Source organism: Bombina bombina, chromosome 1 (genome assembly GCF_027579735.1).
Source record: "Bombina bombina isolate aBomBom1 chromosome 1, aBomBom1.pri, whole genome shotgun sequence".
Taxonomy (NCBI): Eukaryota; Metazoa; Chordata; class Amphibia; order Anura; family Bombinatoridae; genus Bombina; species Bombina bombina.
Window position 1 is genome coordinate 299,851,953 of NC_069499.1, and position 21,732 is coordinate 299,873,684.

Consider the following 21,732-nt stretch of genomic DNA (forward strand, 5'->3'; position numbering starts at 1 on the left):
ACTAATATATGAGATAGATTCATTATATGCAAAGCAAGATATGATTTGTCATAATTGTGATGATTATGGCTTACAGCTCATGAAAACCCCAAATCCACAATCTCAGAAAATTAGAATATTGTGAAAAGGTGCAATATTCTAGGCTCAAAGTGTCCCACTCTAATCAGCTAATTAAGCCATAACACCTGAAAAGGGTTCCTGAGCCTTTAGATGGTCTCTCAGTCTGGTTCAGTAGGAATCACAATCATGGGAAAGACTGTTGACCTGACAGTTGTGCAGAAAACCATCATTGACACCCTCCATAAGGAGGGAAAGTCTCAAAAGGTAATTGCAAAAGAAGTTGGATGTTCCCAAAGTGCTGTATCAAAGCACATTAATAGAAAGTTATGTGGAAGGGAAAAGTGTGGAAGAAAAAGGTGCACAAGCAGCAGGGATGACCGCACCATGGAGAGGATTGTCAGGAAAAGGCCATTCAAAAGTGTTGGGGACTTTCACAAGGAGTGGACTGAGGCTGGAGTCAGTTCATCAAGAGCCACCACACAAAGATGGATCCTGGACATGGGCTTCAAATGTCGTATTCCTCTTGTCAAGCCACTCCTGAACAACAAACAACATCAGAAGCGTCTTACCTGGGATAAAGAAAAACAGACCTGGTCTGTTGCTCAGTGGTCCAAAGTCCTCTTTAATGATGAGAGCAAATTTTGCATCTCATTTGGAAACCAAGGACCCAGAGTATGGAGGAAGAATGGAGAGGCACACACTACAAGATACTTGAATTCCAGTGTGAAGTTTCCACAGTCTGTGTTGATTTGGGGAGCCATGTCATCTGCTGGTGTTGGTCCACTGTGCTTCATTAAGTCCAGGGTCAACGCAGCCATCTACCAGGAGATTTTGGAGCACTTCATGCTTCTTTCCGCAGACAAGCTCTATGGGGATGCTGACTACATTTTCCAGCAGGACTTGGCACCTGCCCACACGGCCGAAAGCACCAAAATCTGGTTCAATGACCGTGGGATTACTGTGCTTGATTGGCCAGCAAACTCCCCTGACCTGAACCCCATAGAGAATCTATGAGGCATTGCCAAGAGAAAGATGAGAGACATGAGACCGAAAAATGCAGAAGAGCTAAAGGCCGCTATTGAAGCATCCTGGTCTTCCATAACGCCTCAGCAGTGCCACAGGCTGATAGCTTCCATGCCACGCCACATTGAGGCAGTAATTGCTGCAAAAGGGGCCCAAACCAAGTACTGAGTACATACAGTATGCATGCTTATACTTTTCAGAGGTCCGATATTGTTCTACAGGTATGTACAATCTTTGTTTTATTAATTGCATGTAATATTCTAATTTTCTGAGATTGTGGATTTGGGGTTTTCATGAGCTGTAAGCCATAATCATCACAATTATGACAAATCACGGCTTGAAGTATCTTGCTTTGCATGTAATGAGTCTATCTCATATATTAGTTTCACCTTTTAAGTTGCATTAGTGAAATAAATGAAGTTTTGCACGATATTCTAATTTTTCGAGTTTCACCTGTACATTCATACACTGTTATTGTACCATTTACTAATGCCTAAGGGAGACGTCCCTCTTTTTATAGATTATTAGAGTTACTTAAGAACTTTTAATAAATTTGTATTTTTTTATTTACACCTAACGAGTAATCTGATATCTTCAGCTACATCTAGCGCCCTCACTACTTTTATCTGTGTAATAATAAAAATGAGCAAAGTCAATAATCCAACAGACATGTCTACTTTAACAATAATGTCCTTATGGGTTTTTTTTAGCATAAAGGGTTAATTGCACAAGTCACCTATTAGCATCAATTCACACTTCCGGTCAAAATTTAAATGCACATAGATTAATTACTTCTTAAAAAAGAAACATATTTGCAACGATTTGGAAAAATGCTTCTAGTAAAAGTTAACACTGTTTTAGAGTTAACATTTTTCTCTGCACGTTCATGTGAAACATAACTAGATATTCTCAGTGCTCCAGCATTTTAAATACTGTAGCTGATCAGAGCACCAGTGGGGCTTGTTTTATGTCTGTTATTAACAAATTGAGTCATTATGAAATGGTACAAGCGTCCTGGATTCTCTGAGCAAATGCTGTGTTTAAAATGCTGCTGCACGGTGCATACTTAAATATGCTTTTGAAACAACTATAGCTTTTATTAGAAGCAATTTTGTTAATACATGTATATTACAAACATGCTTATATTCAAAGATGTAATGCACTCATGGGGATTCAATTTTGGCTTGAATGTCCCTTTAAAATAATGTTAATAAACATGGCTCTTCATCTGATGATGTAAGCAGATAAAACTATGATATCGTGTTTGTCTTTTATCATAGGCAATTCTTTAATACAATAACTAGGCAAAAACAGATTTGTGTTGTTTTAGGGAGTTAAAAGTTCTCAAAGACTGCTCTGCATACAAAATAAGGGGTTGATAAGAATCTATCAGTTATTTTATGCGGATAATGATTTCTGAATTTCGGACGATATTATCACAATCATTTTGAAGCGTTTATCTAATGACTTTTTAACAAATTTCACCCTTAAAATCTATAAGGATGTTTGTTTTAGATAAATCATTACACATGTTTTTCTAAAAGATTATGATCGACCCAATTGTCTGTGGTTTTCCAGTGGACACAATCACCAAATGCCTCAAGTCGATATCTACTGAAATCAACAATAAAAAAAAACTGTATTTGCATTTTAATCATGTGACACGACATTGAAAGGAACACATATGATAACAGACAAACAAAATGGCATTAAGGATTTATCAAATAACATCATCGGATAGGGCTTTTATGTTGAATGATCCATTTTAATAGTATGTAGTGATGCTAACAGGTTACATGTGTGCGATTAACCTGTTGTGCTCCAATACCAAAGATATATGTGTGTTTGCTTTTCAAAAGGGACATTAAGAGTACAGTGGGCATGTGTGTTTGTTAAAGGGACAGTCTACACCTTGGTAATCTCTTAAAGTCTTACCTTAGATTAAGCTGCAAATAGCCTCCTGCATTTTTTCTATATAATGCAACAGGAATGGTAAAAAAGTTATTTTAAAAGGAATATTATTTCTGTCCACTTTAAAATTGCTGCCAAACTCAGCCCACTGATGACATCATGATCTGGGCTACATATGGCAATCAATCACAAAAAACTCGCTAGTTGCATTCAACAGACTGTCAATGCTATTCAGCAGAGTGCCTAGATGCAGCCCAGATAGTGATGTCATCAGTGGGCTGAGCTTGACAGCCATTTCAAAGTGTCCAGAAACAATATTAATTTTAAAATAACTTTTTTATTGTTACTTCTGCATGATATAGAAAGGGTGCAGGAGGCTATTTGCAGCTTAATCTAAGGTAAGACTTTAAGATGACTAACTTGTAGACTGTCCCTTTAAGTTATGTATTTCAAAAATTGTTATTACTTGAACTGAGTAAGAAGGTAACATTTGTATCTATTTTGTAACATTGCTTCTATGGGAGGGGGTAATGTCAGAGTGTTTTGACCAGTTAAAAAACCAGTTAAACCCAATAACTTTTTGGGTTTAGGGGATTTATCAGGCCTTTTTAGCTATGATATTTAATAAATAAGATTTGGCCCTGAAAATATTTTGATCATTTTAACAATTTTTATTGTGATCATCCAAAACAGGACTGACACATGTTATATATTTTCTGAAACTGCTAATGAAGCGAGCAAAATAGTGAACATATATTGGAACATTTTTTGCACAATTAAAGATTTTGTCCCTTTAAAAGGGACAGAAAACACATTAAGATTTTTCTATAAAATTTTTGGTTATGTATGCATAATAAAACAACTTTGCAATATATTTCTATTATTTATTTTGCCCCCCTTTTCGTGTAATCTAACTTGAAATGCACCCTGTTGACTTCTCAAGGCTAGCTCTGCTACATACATTTATGTAAATGCAAGTAAATGCATTTTATACTAACTTTTAAAAAGGTTAAGGCTTAAAATGTGTATACTGTCCCAGGGTGATGAACTGCACTGTTGCTGACAGTAGCAGGAATAGCTGCTATAGATGTACATAATATCTTCGCATATGCCGCTGATAATAAAATTTGTCCATGACAGCTCTCTTTTTCAACAGTACTGAGTCCTAGATGCAATTAAACTTGTGAAAGATAACGATTCAAATGTAAGATACAGAATGAGACTAAGAATACTGAACAGCATGTCACCGACCTAAATCCTGCAAATATGGGGCATGAAGTCTATAAAAAAATCCTGCTCAAAGAGAAAAGATGTATTAAAATACCACACACGAACAATTGAGGACAATCTGCCATAGCACAGATGAATTATTGACAATGGTGGTTATAATCTGAGTGCAGATATATTGACTGCAGAATTTGGAAATAAAGTTTAAAAAAAAACTTTTTTGACAAACAGAAATGGTACAGCCTGAAATGGTTTAGTTTTACAAGAGATGCTGAAGACATATTGGCCTCTAGTTATTAAGGTCTGGCGGACCTGATCCGACACTGCGGATCAGGTCCGCCAGACCTCGCTGAATACGGCGAGCAATACGCTCGCCGTATTCAGCATTGCACCAGCAGCTCACAAGAGCTGCTGGTGCAGCGCCGCCCCCTGCAGACTCGCGGCCAATAAGCCGCCAGCAGGGGGAGTCAATCAACCCGATCGTACTCGATCGGGTTGATTTCCGACGATGACTGTCCGCCTGCTCAGAGCAGGTGGACAGGTTATGGAGCAGCGGTCTTTGTGACCGCTGCTTCATAACTGCTGTTTCTGGCGAGTCTGAAGACTCGCCAGAAACAGAGGCCATCAAGCTCCATCAAGGATAACTGCAGAAAATGTAGAAAAATAACTAATGTTTCAATGCGCTCACCAGGGCTAGTGCAAAGGATTTACAAACGGAGCGGTATTTAACAATTCTACTCACGCACTAACTAGGTTTTTGCGCACGCTACACCAATGCACGCAAAAAGCTGAACTTCAAATAACGCAATCGCGTTAACATATTTCCCCATAGAATTCAATGGAGCAAAAAAGCGGGAAAAAACCTAACATCCTACTCATGCAAAAACCCGATCGCATATGCTCAAGTGTGCTAACCCGGCATCAAAATATGAATATTTCACATTCCAACATAGCAGAATATGTTCTATTTATTCTTAACTACATGTTTCTACAAATATCTGGTGGTATTTTGGTACAATATGTATCTATACCACATATATATATATACAGATATATACAGATATATATATAGGAATATCTAATACTTAGAACATATTCTATTGGAATGGGAAATATTTATAGTAAGTACACAGTTAAACACTTTATTGTATACTAGTGTTAAAGCCTGTGTACACAGGCCAAAATGTTTAAGGAAATAAATATCCCTATCCATCTATCTCTATCCCTATATCTCTATCGCTATAAATATATATATATATATATATATATATATATATATATATATATAGCCAGTGTAAACAGCGGAACAAAGAATGTTAAATGTATGATAATAATAATATATTGACAGGATAACCTGTCAAGCCAAGTGGGTGTCATTTGATTGAAGTTACCGCAGACAGTAAGTACCTACTTAAAGGGACATCATACTAAAAAAAAAATTAAGCATCCATCTCAAAGGACAGCTTGAAAACATTAAATATTGATTTTTTGATTTAAACTAGTGCATCAGGAGCAGTTGTGCACTTCCAGTTAATACTTATTAGCTGATAGGTACTTCCTGGTGAAGCTTATTGGCTTATTTACAACCGAAAGCCAAAGGGCATCAGCAAGAAGTACCTATCAGCCAGTGGAGGCTCCTCCATAGGAACACAGGCGCACGTTAACCCCCACGAGCAAAAAAAAAAAAGAAGAAAAAAAAACTTTTAGGCTGAATAAATATAATTTTTCCAATAGCCTCCCTATTGCTGAAAATATATTTATTCATCAAAAAAGGTTACAGTTCAGTTTTGTAAAAAAATAAAAAAAAATAAAAAATTTTTTTTACTTTTACTACACGTGCGATAGACAGAAGTATAGGCTTCAAGCCCTCTGCACTTATTTCTAAGTGCTTGCAGCGCCGCCCCCAACCCAGCCCTATATCTTCTTAATCGCACAGCTTTTGATGTGCGAGTGAGAAGAACCAGCCTTCACCGTTGCACTGATGAGGCTCCTTCTTCCACATGTGCGTGATGACACATACCCCTCATCTGTCTGATGGTTTTCAGTCTGAGGGCTGATATTAAATATTTATTATTAGCACAAGATCAGGAGCAGGGGCAGAGGTTGCCCAGGGTCCGCAGCTCAGCCGATGTCACAGGGGCAGGCACTACTCTGAAACGTATAGAGTGATGACCCTGACCCTGGTGCTGACAGCCTTTGGGTGCAGAGAGAAGCAGAGAATATGCCAATCACACCAGTGTTGGAATCAAGGTGCCGTGAGTTAAGTTTGGGACTCAGTTAATAACATAACACAGATGGCATGCTCTATTATAGTCAGGAGAATGTAGGAGTGAACAAACATAGAGTGGGCTGTAAATAATGTGTTAGCATGGTGTTCTCTATCCTCCTCAGTATCTCCTCAATTTAATTTTTTTTTACTTATATATATATATATATATATATATATAGATATACAGTATATATATATATATATATATATATATACATACATATTATATATATATTTCGAGAGAGAGAGATGCACCCCGGCTTACTAAGGAGGAATAGTGAGTGCTGTTTTTTTGCAGTAGTATATATAAATATATATAAACAGCAGCAGAGAGTGCACTCACCAGGACTTTTTGATAAGATTTTGTACTTGAAAGTAATATATATATAGTGCGAGAGACGGGGCGAAACGGAGTCGGAGCAAGTGAGAGGAGAGGAAGTATTGTGAATCCTCATTTGAATGACCCATGAGCCGTCACTGCTATCAGCCAATGAACATTTACAGGAATAAATCAGCTGATACTGTCGTATTAGTTCCAAGCCAACGGTGCACTAAACCTCTTCTTAAAGGGATATGAACCTCAAATTTATTTCTTGATTCACATAAAGCATGCAATTTTAAGCAACTTTCTATTTTACTCCTATTATCATTTTTTTTGTTCTCTTGGTATATTTATTTAAAAGCAGGAATGTAAGCTTAGGCATCAGCCCTTTTTTTTTGTTCAGCACCTGGGTAGCGCTTGCTGATTGGTGGCTAAATGTAGGAATAAATTAAAAAGTTGCTTTAAATTGCATGCTCTATCTGGATCATGAAAGAAAAAATTTGGGTTTCATATCCCTTTAAGTAGTATAGTTCGTCACTTAGCTATGTACTTTATTTTTTCAATAAAATTTAAGTATAAAACACATATACACACACACATATATACTGTGTGTGTATATATATATATATATATATATATATATATATATATAAACTTCTCACACTGCCATACATGTAATATGTACAATTATGTTATTTATGTTTATAAGCAACAGATAGAGGTTGTACTCTTATATTTTTATATTTCAGGGTTGAACATAGGACCAGTGGTAGCCGGTGTTATAGGAGCACGGAAACCTCAGTACGACATTTGGGGGAACACAGTGAATGTGGCCAGTCGCATGGACAGCACGGGAGTACCTGAGAGAATACAGGTGAACAGCATGGACCAAAGTTACTAAATACTCAACAGTCTCACTCTAACTTACTGATTGATGCACACAACAATAATTAGTCTTCAGCTCCAACTGCAGTCTTCCTGAGATCAACTCCATGCATTATATTAAATTTATGTTGTTAAACGAGTATATTGTTTTATGGGGGGTTTTCCCTGGTTTCCCTGTCCCCCTGAACAACAGGACCCTTGTTAACCATTAAGAAACTAATACACATATATATGTAGTTTGCCCCTGTGCACGTTAAGGAAAGAGCTAAGCTATGGAAAATACATTTTGAGGGAAGAGGGAGGAATGGGACACTACAGAAAAAGTGTGAGGGGAGGCTAAATAATGATCATGTTGTGGTGGGGGGTCCTACACTACATAAATAAGATAAAAAATAAAAACTAGGTACCTAAGATGGTTGCCAATAGTGGGAGGGGGAAGGTTAGAGAGCTGTTTGGGAGGGTTCTGGGAGTTTATGTGGGGTGATCCCAACATCGCAGAAAAATATATAATAATAAAAAAATAATTTAAAGAAAGACCCTAAACTGCATACTGGCAGACTGTCTGACAATACCTAAGATGGTGCTGAGGAGTATGTGTGGGTGGGTGGAAGAGAGCTGTTTGGGAGGGATCAAGAAGGTGGGAAGTGGTGTGAAGTGTTGTGTGGGAGGGTAATCCCTACATTACATTACTATTACCTTTACCAATTAACCCCTTTACTGCCAGGCATTTAAGATGTGTGGTGCGCCACTGTATTTAGAGGCTTTCTAATTACCAAAAAGCAATGGCAAAGCCATGCATTTCTGTTTTTTTCCGAACAAAGGGGATCCCAGAGAAGCTTTTACAACCAATATGTGTTATGACTGCACAAGCGGTATGTAATTAATTTTAGTGAGAAACCCAATGTTTGTGAGAAAGTTAAAAATTTTTTATTTTTTATATGATTGCATTTGGCAGTGAAATGGTGGCATGAAATATACCAAAAACATAATTTATGTAAGAACTTACCTGATAAATTCATTTCTTTCATATTAGCAAGAGTCCATGAGCTAGTGACGTATGGGATATACATTCCTACCAGGAGGGGCAAAGTTTCCCAAACCTTAAAATGCCTATAAATACACCCCTCACACACCCACAATTCAGTTTAACGAATAGCCAAGAAGTGGGGTGATAAGAAAGGAGCGAAAGCATCAAAAATAAGGAATTAGAATAATTGTGCTTTATACAAAAAAATCATAACCACCACAAAAAGGGTGGGCCTCATGGACTCTTGCTAATATGAAAGAAATGAATTTATCAGGTAAGTTCTTACATAAATTATGTTTTCTTTCATGTAATTAGCAAGAGTCCATGAGCTAGTGACGTATGGGATAGCAGATACCCAAGATGTGGAACTTCCACGCAAGAGTCACTAGAGAGGAAGGGATAATATAAAGACAGCCAATTCCGCTGAAAAATTAATCCACAACCCAAATCAAAAGTTTCAATTTTTATAATGAAAAAAATTAAATTATAAGCAGAAGAATCAAACTGAAACAGCTGCCTGAAGTACTATTCTACCAAAAACTGCCTCTGAAGAAGAGAAAACATCAAAATGGTAAAATTTAGTAAAAGTATGCAAAGAAGACCAAGTCGTTGCTTTGCAAATCTGATCAACAGAAGCTTCATTCTTAAAAGCCCAGGAAGTAGAAACTGACCTAGTAGAATGAGCCTATGGAGGTGTGAGGTCTTCCCGACGGCGCTAACTTACAAGACCTAAGCTCCTATAACGATAGGGTCTCTAGATACCCAAGAGGAAAAGAAAGGAAAAGTTTGGTGTTAGGAGCGCCTATTAAAAGGCTAAGTCTAATGGGGGTATAAACGAAAATTCGTCGTTTAGTATACCAGCACAAGGAGCCCAAGTAAGTAAAATATTTAAAAGTTTAATATAGCTTTAAAATTAACAAATTTATTAAGGCAATAGCTTGGTATCTATAATTGCGCACAGATTATAAAAGCATAAAAGTATATGGATCCATATTACTTCATAAAATAGACAATAATTAAAAACATTCCAATGGTGAACTGTTTATGTGATAAAAACAGTTTTACAATCTATGATAAAATTGGTTTGGGTGAAGTCAAAAAGATGAAAAGATAATACAATAAATACAATAAAATAAAATACAGAAATGATGCAATAAAATTCAGAAAATGGTGTACAAAAAGCAGCAAATGGGGATAGGTCGTGTGACCTAGGATAAAAACATATATGTGAAAAGTGTCTTCCTTATATAATTTGAGAAAAAAAAATGTTGATCCTTTGAAAAAAATGAAATAGTGTTTTAAACCTGATGAAATTGTGAAGAAACTTGTGTGAATCCCCTCGTGGAAAAAATCAAAAAGTATCCAAAATTAAAAAGTGTCCAAAATTAAGTCAATAATTATATCAAAAAAGGCAAAAAAGTCAATTACAATAAATCGAAAATCCAAAATAAGATGTCAAATTGAAAATTGAATCCAAAAGAATTTAAGTGATAATGTGATGTCCAATAAAAGTCAAAAAAAGTTAAAAAAATGCCATCTGTGTTTATGAATCAAACCGTGAATAACTGAAAGAATAGAATCCAACTGACCAATTTCTTGAAAATATTTGGATATAAAAAACCATGGATATATAAAAAATGATGAATATAGAAAATAATTATAAAAAAATGTAAGACGATCCAATCCCTGTGGAAAAAGAAAAATGCAACATAGAGCAGTATCGTTTAAAATACGTTTACACAAGTAGAAATAAAACTCACCATATATGTCAACGCGTTTCGGCCCACCAATAGGGCCTTTTTCAAGACTTGAAAAAGGCCCTATTGGTGGGCCGAAACGCGTTGACATATATGGTGAGTTTTATTTCTACTTGTGTAAACGTATTTTAAACGATACTGCTCTATGTTGCATTTTTCTTTTTCCACAGGGATTGGATCGTCTTACATTTTTTTATAATTATTTTCTATATTCATCATTTTTTATATATCCATGGTTTTTTATATCCAAATATTTTCAAGAAATTGGTCAGTTGGATTCTATTCTTTCAGTTATTCACGGTTTGATTCATAAACACAGATGGCATTTTTTTTACTTTTTTTGACTTTTATTGGACATCACATTATCACTTAAATTCTTTTGGATTCAATTTTCAATTTGACATCTTATTTTGGATTTTCGATTTATTGTAATTGACTTTTTTGCCTTTTTTGATATAATTATTTACTTAATTTTGGACACTTTTTAATTTTGGATACTTTTTGATTTTTTCCACGAGGGGATTCACACAAGTTTCTTCACAATTTCATCAGGTTTAAAACACTATTTCATTTTTTTCAAAGGATCAACATTTTTTTTTTCTCAAATTATATAAGGAAGACACTTTTCACATATATGTTTTTATCCTAGGTCACACGACCTATCCCCATTTGCTGCTTTTTGTACACCATTTTCTGAATTTTATTGCATCATTTCTGTATTTTATTTTATTGTATTTATTGTATTATCTTTTCATCTTTTTGACTTCACCCAAACCAATTTTATCATAGATTGTAAAACTGTTTTTATCACATAAACAGTTCACCATTGGAATGTTTTTAATTATTGTCTATTTTATGAAGTAATATGGATCCATATACTTTTATGCTTTTATAATCTGTGCGCAATTATAGATACCAAGCTATTGCCTTAATAAATTTGTTAATTTTAAAGCTATATTAAACTTTTAAATATTTTACTTACTTGGGCTCCTTGTGCTGGTATACTAAACGACGAATTTTCGTTTATACCCCCATTAGACTTAGCCTTTTAATAGGCGCTCCTAACACCAAACTTTTCCTAGTAGAATGAGCCGTAAACCTCTGAGGCGGGGAATAACCCGACTCCAAATAAGCATGATGAATCAAAAAAGCTTTAACCAAAATGCCAAAGAAATGACAGAAGCCTTCTGACCTTTCCTAAAACCAGAAAAGATAACAAATAGACTAGAAGTCTTTCTGAAATCTGAGTAGCTTCAACATAAAATTTCAAAACTCTTACCACATCCAAAGAATGTAAGAATCTTTCCAAAGAATTCTTAGGATTAGGACACAAGGAAGGGACAATAATTCCTCTACTAATGTTGTTAGAATTCACAACTTTAGGTAAAAATTGAAATGAAGACAGCAAAACCACCTTATCCTGATGAAAAATCAGAAAAAGGAGACTCACAAGAAAGAGCAGATAATCCAAAAACTGTTCTAACTGAAGAGATGTCTAAAAGGAACAATACTTTCCATGAAAGCAATTTAAATGTCCAAAGAAAGCATATGCTCAAACGGAAGAGCCTGTAAAGCCCTCAGAACCAAATTAAGACTCCAAGGAGGAGAAATTGGCTTAATGACAGGATTGATACGAACCAAAGCCTGAACAAAACAATGAGTAACAGAAAGATTAGCAAATTTTTCTGTGAAAACAGCACAGAAAAAGCAGAGATTTGTCCTCTCAAGGAACTTACAGACAAAAACCCTTATCCAAACTATCCTGAAGAAACTATAAAATTCTAGGAATTCTAAAAGAATGCCAAGAGCATCATGAGATGTAAATCTTCCAAACTCTATAGTAAATCTTACTAGACACAGATTTACGAGCCTGCAACATAGTATTGATCACTGAGTCAGAGAAACTTCTATGACTATGTTCTAAGCGTTAAATTTCCATATCATTAAATTAATAATTTGAGTTCCTGATGGAAAAAAACGAATGTTAAGATATAAGGTCTGGCCTTAAATGGAAGTGACCAAGATTGGCAACTGGACATCCGAACAAGAACCATATACCAAAACCTGTGCGGCCATGCTGGAGCCACCAGCAACACAAAATATTGTTCCCTGATGATTTTGAAAATCACTCAAAAAAGAAGAACCAGAGGCGAAAAAATATAGGCAGATTGATAACTCCAAGGAAGTGTCAATGCATACACTGCTTCCGCCTGAGGATCCCCGGACCTGAATAGGCCCCTAGGAAGTTCCTTGTTTAGATGAGATGCCATCAGATCTATTTCTGGAAGCCCTCACATCTGAACAATTTGAAAAAACACATCTGGGTAAAGAGACCATTCTCCCGGATGTAAAGGTTGATTGACAGAGATACTCTGCTTCCCAATTGTCTATACCTGGGAAATGGACCACAGAAATTAGACAGGAGCTGGATTTAGCCCAAGCAAATATCCGAGATACTTCTTTCACAGCCTAAGGACTGAGAGTCCCACCCTGATGATTGACATATGCCACAGTTGTGACATTGTCTGTCTGAAAAACAATAAACGTCTCTTTCTTCAAAAAGAAGCCAAAACTGAAGAACTCTGAGAAATGCACGGAGTTCCAAAATATCAAATGATAATCTCGCCTCCTGAGATTTCCAAACCCCTTGTGCTGACAGAGATCCCCAGACAGCCTCCCAACCTAAAAGACTCGCATCTGTAGTGATCATGGTCCAGGTTGAATGAACCGAAGAGACCTGTAGAACTAAATGATGGTGATCTAACCACCAAATCAAAGATAGTTAAACATTGGGATTCAAAGATATAAAAAGTGATATCCTAGAATCCCTGCACCATTAATTTAGCATAAAAAAACTGGAAAGGTTTCCTATGAAAATGAGCAAAGGAAATCGAATCCAATGCTTCAGCCATGAGACCTAAAACTTCCATGCATATATAGCAACTGAAGGAAATTATAGAGACTGAATGTTCCGACAAACGGAACCCAATAAAATTGTCACTTGTCTGTTAGAGACAAAGACATTGACACAATCTATCTGGAAACCTAAAAAAGGTGACCCTTGTGTGAGAATCAAGGAGCTTTTGATAAAAAGATCCTCTAACCATGTCTTGAAGAAACAACAAAAGTTGAATCGTATGAGATTCCGCAGAACGAAAAGACTGAGCCAGTACCACGAGACCGTCCAAATAAGGAAACACTGAGAACCTTGAAAAGATTCTTAGAGCTGTCGCTAGACCAAAAGGAAAAGCAACAAATTGGTAATGCTTGTCAAAAAAAGAGAATCTTAGAAAATGAGAATAATCTGAATGAAAACAGAAAATGAAGATATGCATCTATTGTATCTATTGTAAACAAATAATGCCATCACTGACCAAAAAGGCAGAATAGACCATATAAACACCATTCTAAAAGATGGTACACTTATATGATAATTCAAAAAGATTTTCTATCTTTGGGACAATGTATAGTTTTGAATAAAACCCCCAAACCCTGTTCCTAAAAAGGAACTGGTATAAATACCCTAGAAAACTCCAGGTCTGAGCAGCGCCTTGAGCCCCAATGGGTGACCAGCCGCGCTTCACAAGTACCCAATACATACAGGTCTAAAACATACTTCAGGAAAGTGTGAGCCTTACTGGAATAGCCGGAATATGTTAGTGAAAGAAAGACTTCTCACAGACGGTTTTACTCTGAATCCTATTCTGTACCCAAATCTAAGAAGTTTGGACCGAATTGAACCAAAATTTTAAAAAAGTCTTAACCTACCCCTTACCAGCTAAACTGGAATAAGAACCGCACCTACATGCAAATTTGGGGAGCTGACTTTGATCTTCTAAATGGCTTAAATTGAATGAAGAAAACTTCCAATTATAAACATGTTACTTGGGGAAGAATTTAGGATTCCGTTCCATAGTAAGAACAAAAACTAATATAAGCTTAAAATTTAGTCTTAGAACTCAATCTTGAAGCCCAGAGTAACAGTTGAAGAATTGAATCCAATTGTGAACCAAATAATTGATTACCTTGGAAAAAATATGGAATTTAGAAATCAAATTAGCATTCCAAGATTGAAATCACAAAGTTCTTCTAGCTAAAAAAGCTAAAGACATAGATTAAACCTCATTTGTGAAAATATCAAAACAATGATGACACAAATGAAACTATTAGCATGTTGAACAACTCAAGAATGCTAAACAAATCATAATCCGATACTTGTTGCACTAAAGTATCCAACCAGAAAGTTGAAGCAGTTGCAACATCAGCCAAATAAATTACAGGTCTAAGAAAAGTACCTGAAAATAAATAATTTTCCTTAAATAAGATACAAGTTTCCCATCTGAAGGAAAAAAATAAATACTATTTGCTATAGGAATAATAGTATGTTTAGCAAGAGTAGAGATAACCCCATTAACTTGGGGAATCTTTCCTCAAAACTGAAAACTAACTGCCGGTCAAGAATACAATTTAAAAACCTTAAAGAAAAATAAAAGAAATTCCCGGCCTATTCCATTCCCTAGTATCAGGAACTGGAAAAAAACTCTGAAGAAAGCACAGAAGGTTAATAAGCAGAATTTAAATGTTAACTAGTCTTAATCAAAAGAACTAGTTACTTCAATATCCAAAATAATCAACACCTTTTCAACAAAGAACGAATGTACTCTATTTAAAAATAAAAAAGTAGATTTGTTAGTGTCAATATCTGATAAAGAAAATTCTGAATGAGAAAAAACACCATCAGAGAAGGATAAATCAGTATGTTGTTGGTCATTTGAAACTTCATCAACTAAATGAGAAGTTTAAAAAAGACCTAAAAATTTTATTAGAAGGCGGGATGTCAGACAAAGCCTTTAGAATAGAATCTGTAAAATATTCTTATAATTCCTAAGTATATCTTGTACATTAGATGTAAAAAGAATAGCAATATATAATGCATAAATACTAATGGACTCTGCATGTAAAAGTTTATCATGATAACTTATTACAAACCATAGCTAAAGATAAACATTCATAACATTAAAATAAATGAACTTAGCTTTGGTAGGACTGAAATCAGTCATCAGGAATCCCTCAGCATTTTCTAATACAGGAACAGTTTTTGAAATATCTTGCAATATGTAATAGAAAAAAACAACATATAAGCAAAATTATCAAATTCCTTAAATGACAGTTTCAGGAATGGGAAAAAAATGCAAACAGAACAGGCCTCTAGAAACCGGAAGCAACTAAAAAATGAGACTTAAATAATGTTAAAAATCTGGCGCCAAGAATGACGCCCACATATTTTTTGGCGCCAAAAACGTCTGCAACAAACACGAGAGCCAAAAATGACGCAACTATGTGAAAACTTCCGGCGTCAACTACGACACCGGAAATGACATCATTGACGTCAGACAAACGTCAATCTCGCGCCAAAAAAGTCTCGCGCCAAAAATGACGCAATAAATTCTAGCATTTTTTGCACCCGCGAGCCTAACAGCCCGCAATTTAAAGGAAAAAAGTAAATTGAAAATTAAGGTAAGAAAAATATCTAATTCATATGCATTTTCCCAAAAAAATGAAACTGACAGTCTGAATGAAGGAATACTGAATATCCTGAATCATGGTAAATATAAGTTTAAACACATATATTTAGAACTTTACATATAAAGTGCCCACCATAGCTTTGAGTGTCATAAATAGAAATAAGACTTACTTACCCTAAGACACTCATCTACATATAGCAGATAGCCAAACCAGTACTGAAACGAGAATCAGTAGAGGTAATGGTATATAAGAGTATATCGTTGATCAGAAAAGGGAGGTAGGAGAAGAAATCTCTACGACCGATAACAGAGAACCTATGAAATAGATCCCCTAGAGGAAGACCATTGTATTCAAATAGGCAATACTCTCTTCACATCTCTCTGACATTCACTGCACTCTGAGAGGAAAACTGGGCTTCAGCCTGCTGCGAAGCGCATGTCAACGTAGAATCTAGCACAAACTTACTTCACCACCTCTATGGGAGGCAAAGTTTGTAAAACTGAATTGTGGGTGTGGTGAGGGGTGTGTTTATAGGCATTTTAAGGTTTGGGAAACTTTGCCCCTCCTGGTAGGAATGTATATCCCATACGTCACTAGCTCATGGACTCTTGCTAATTACATGAAAGAAATGGGCATAGATCAATACATTGGGTTGTCTACTTAAAAGAAATATATAGTTTTCTTCTTAAATGGGAAGAGTCCACAGCTGCATTCATTACTTTTGGGAATTCAGAACCTGGCCACCAGGAGGAGGCAAAGACACCTCAGCCAAAGGCTTCAAATACCTCCCCCACTTCCCTCATCCCCCAGTCATTCTTTGCCTTTCGTCACAGGAGGTTAGCAGAGAAGTGTCAGAAGTTTGAGTTAGTCTCTTATGGAGGGTAGTACTCTTCAAAATGGGACTGGAGTTTTAAGTAGTCCTGTCAGCCTCTCAGTGATAGCATGGATGAAGGTTAGAGTCCGGAGATGCAGGGAGAGTCCGGATAACGACTCTGTTGCCTTGTCGCATTCCCTTTGCGGTGGCGAGGTTTCCTTCCCTCCGTCTTGGGTTGTGTCATTTGTTCTGGAAGTGCGGGAATGTTCTTCTTCCTTTTTATCAGTGTTTCGTTTGCTCTATTACGTAGAGTGCAGGAGCTGCCCTGCCTTTTTACCAGGAGCTGCGAGGCTCCCGTTGTTATTCCATTTCAAGGATGTAGGGATCTCTGGAGACTGTCGTCTTCTCAAGATAAGAACTGCCCCTTGTCATACCAAGGACTTTAGACTCTCGGAGGCTCTCCGTCGATCTTATTGCAGATCTAGCCCTTCGGGTTTAAGGGTAGGAGGTCTGGGGTCAGTTACAGTCTTTTCGCCTATCTGGGTCAGAAAATTGACCATTTATTTTCTCCAGTGTGTGGGTCAGGTCGTTAGGCTTGTCTACATGGATTACCTTGCGATCCAGGGGTACTGGTTGCCCTTTTTTTCTCAAACCGGTGGGGAGTCTTTTTCAGACTCTTGGGTTTGTGGATGTTGCTAGGTTCTTTACATCTAAGGTTTTAGATGGCGGAAGGCACTGTCTGGGTGCACTCCTAACCATAGGAGGCAGCTTAGGGATTCCTCAGGAGCTTTAGATCTTTTGATAGATTTTTTTGCACCTCCCGGTGGGATGTGTGCCACGATGGCTCAGGACAGCTTTGCTGTCTGGTGGTTGGTCATCGCGAGTGTTGCTCACAGGTGGCTCTGTGCCCTCTTGGAGAGCTCTTTTGTAGCTGCTAGGACAGTTTTCTGTCACTGCTTGTCTATGCTTGTCTAGCCTGATGGGTTTTGACTTGTGTAGGTTGCAAGGGGGTACTCATGGTTTTCTGGAACACCATGGTTGGTATGGTGTGGTGTCAGGGATATGAGGGTGACTTTCCAAAGGTCATCCTAGTGAAGTTTTTCTCCTGACTATGGACTTATCTTCTGGTCCTTGTGCTCTTATGGGATTTGTTTACCCGGACAGTGGTTCTGTTGCAACCTCGGGTTGCTCTGAGTAGGATTGGGCCCTTTGAATATTTCAGGGGGTCTTCTATTCTCCCTTTTGGGGGTAGATAGGGATTTTTGGCCTGTTGGATGGTCCTTCAGATCTCTTATGAGTTCCTCTTCTCTCCCTCTCGGGGGTTGAGAGAGGTTTTTTTGGTTTTAGGTCAGAAATGTTTTCTGTGGAAGTTGAGTGCCGCAGGGCTGACTCCTCGGTAGCTTTTGTGCTCAGCAGACTCTGGGTGTGAGTGGTCTCTAGCACGGCTTTGCAGGTTACGTAACTGATGAGTGGTTGCCCGGGGTTTCCCTTGTCGTATGTAGTTTTTGTGGGGTGTCGAGTAATTTCAGGCTGTGGTGCCTTTTGAAGGAGTCGCCTTTTTGTACCCACCCTTTGTTTGCATTCAGTGTCCTCTAGCTTGGGTATTGTTTTCCCAAAAGTAATGAATGCAGCTGTGGACTCTTCCCCTTTAAGAAGAAAAACATAAATTATGCTTACCTGATAATTTTCTTTTCTTCAGACGGGAAGAGTCCACAGCTCCCGCCCGCACTTTATTTATAATGCGGCAGTACATTTTTGTTCTTCTGTCACCTTTTTTCACCCTGATATTTCTCCTACTGTTCCTTGTTCCCTTGTCAGAATGACTGGGGGTTTAGGGAAGTGGGGGAGGTATTTGAAGCCTTTGGCTGGGGTGTCTTTGCCTCCTCCTGGTGGCCAGGTTCTGAATTCCCAAAAGTAATGAATGCAGCTGTGGACTCTTCTCGTCAGAAGAATAGAAAATTATCATGTAAGCATAATTTATGTTTTTGATAAGTAAAAAAACAAGGACCTATTTCTGATTAAATGGAGTGATAGCAAGTTAAGTCTGATGTGACACTCTGAGCCATGAATTTTGCTAAAGGTGTCCAACCTTTTCAAAGGGAATGTTTTATTTTATTTACTTGCAAAAAATACATTTGAAAACATTGTATATATTGAAACAAAAATATATACGTTTCCATAATCTTTTAATATTTAGTGCTACAAATCTATATAAACACACAGACCCAGAAGCATGCACTCATTCACACATAGAAAAGGGGAGCGCTCATTGTGCACCAAATGTAAAGCTGTTGCATACAGGTGTGAGGTGAAGAAGTGAGGGCAAAAAGTTGTCATTACAATTTTAATCTGCTTTATTTTGAAACAGTTCATTTTGATTGGACGGTAAAAAGGAGATTAGAGGTTAATATTTGTTATTCATTTTAATATTTCTGCTCTCAGGTAACTGCGGACCTCCAGCAGGTTTTGGCAGCCAATAACTACTCATTGGAATGCAGAGGAGTCGTGAAGGTAAAAGGCAAAGGAGAAATGATGACTTACTTTCTAAATAAAGGACCATCAAGCAGTTAGCAAACAGGAAGCACTGGACAAAATGAGAGAAGCACTTGTCATTGTAACTTTTGTACACAGACAGTATAAAAAAAACAGGAGCTACTTGTTTTGCACTGATAAACAGCATTGTCAGTTCTGTAGACACCTCTCCACATGAGGATACTGGCAGCTTTACTAGACTGTCAATAACAGTCCAATTCTCCCTCGGCCAATGAGTGAATACTTACATGACCAAAGATGTTGCTTGGGCATATGCAATAAGGTGCCCCAAAGAAAAGTGCAAGATGAAGGAATTAAAGTATTGCTCCACGAGCAACCGAAGGAATACATAATGGTACCAGAGCACCAACAAAGTACTCGTCATCAGATTCATTTGTAGGGTGTTCCTGAAAAAAATAATTAGGACGTCAGGTCACTAATTCTCCGCTATCTAGATCACAAGTTTTTCCCTTTCACTAGTAGATAGATTAACAAGGAAATGATGAAGATTAAGCTCTATTTATTATAGCAGAGTCTACTGGGATTCTCCTGCTAGATATCCGTATGCTCAGTAATATGTGTGAACCACAGACTTACAAAGATCTAATGTGCATCTTTTTTGTAATTATATTTTGTAATATTGCAGCGTGAAGATCTAGCATATACACAGATTATATATTTTGTAAATTATATACAAAGGGGGGTAAGGGGTTAATCCGAGCACATTTATGAGTATTTTGATTCTGTATAGTATGATGTGCTTACCTCTGGTAAATAAGACTTGGTAGTTTTTTTGGCACAATATACAATATAGACTGCACTTTGATTCAACATTATTATAGTGGTGTAATCAAATATATACAAAATATGAGTGATATTTTAACCTATTAATAAATTAAATAGAACACAGTGAAAAGCAAAACGTATTTAACTAAGAAATATAAGAAATATTACTAATGAAACATTGAGGGATTCTCTCTTTTTAAGTGCAACACTGTGCCGTTATGGGAGCCTTTAGCTTACTGACCGTGCAGTAATTTAGACAGTGGGAAATACTGTATATTGTCTTCCTATACAACTGCCAAGTCTGCACATATAATATATATATATAAATATTTGTTCCGCCACATTTCTAGTTACTTTTTTGGTATTATTTATGTCATGTTTATTTGTCCTCTACAAGTCCACTTGTTTATAACAAATAAGTTTGCAGATTTCAGTTTGTGCACTCACCTTCAACTATTTATCACATCAGCAATTTCATTTGTTGATCAGTTGGTGCAATAAAAATTTCCCATGGAAATGGATTAACTGTTTAACCATTAAGCACATTAAATTCCGTTCCATTGCTGTTGGTGATTGTTTTACTATCTGTCCAACATGTGTCTGTCTGTCTGCCTTGCATTCTAGATTGCCAGTGGATGTGATGAAATGTTGCGGTCAATGACTTAAAGCAAAGATTGGTGACTAAAAAAAAAAGATATATAAATTACAGTGTGTAATTTTTGCAGTACTAATCCTAGATAGCTGTGCTTAATCCCAGCAAAAGAGGTTAAACACATTGGTAAAGTCATGCTAAAGAGCCACAAACATTGGAGTTAATGAATCAAAGTATGTCATTTTTGTATTAGAATATGCGTTTAAATGAACATGGTATTTGTTCTATCTAAGAGAGGCTCTATCAAATGGGGGTTTTTTTTTGTCTGAATTACGTCATCTTGTTAAGCTTCTGAAAGCTTGGCCCTCTCCACAAATAGAACTGTGCGAGTTGTCCCTATCTGATAATGAGCACTAATACAACAGTACTGGCTGATCATGCTCTGATAGTTTAAATTTAAATGTAAATATTTTATTGTGTATGATTGTTAATCTTTTATAGAGAATAAAAAGCTATAGAGTACAATGTCCTTTTAAAGTCAAAAGAAACTGAATATATTTGTAATCCTTAAAGGGACATGAAACCCAAACTTTTAAACAATTTTCAACTTTACTTCTATTAGCAAATTTGCTTTGTTCTCTTGGTATTGATTGTTGAAGGAGCAGCAATGCACTACTAGGAGTTAGCTGAACAAATTGGGTGGGCCAATAACAAGAAACATATATGTGCAGCCACCAATCAGCAGCTAGTTCCTAGTAATAATTTGATGCCTCTGATCATACCTAGGTATTATTTTCAGCACAGGATATCAAGAGAACAAAGAAAATTAGATCATAGCGGCGTTGCGGAATCTGTTGGCGCTCTACAAATATCTGATAATAATAATAATAGAAGTAAACTGATAAGTTGTTTAAAATGAATCCTGACAGAAAAATGTTGGGTTCCATATCCCATTAAATAAGTAAGGTAAATAGTGCCCCACGATCTAAACAATAATTGGA

General features: G+C 36.7%; 1 protein-coding gene across 1 annotated transcript in view; it reads left to right on the forward strand.

Annotated features, from left to right (window-relative positions):
- The window catches only part of ADCY5 (adenylate cyclase 5), a 344,935-nt gene extending 324,232 nt beyond the window's left edge, over positions 1 to 20,703 (forward strand). The window contains exons 19-20 of the mRNA XM_053698067.1: positions 7,562 to 7,686; positions 19,264 to 20,703. Coding sequence (XP_053554042.1) covers positions 7,562 to 7,686; positions 19,264 to 19,392 — 254 coding nt within the window. The 3' untranslated portion in view covers positions 19,393 to 20,703. The remainder of the gene's footprint in view (positions 1 to 7,561; positions 7,687 to 19,263) is intronic.
- The last annotated feature ends 1,029 nt before the right edge of the window (positions 20,704 to 21,732 follow it).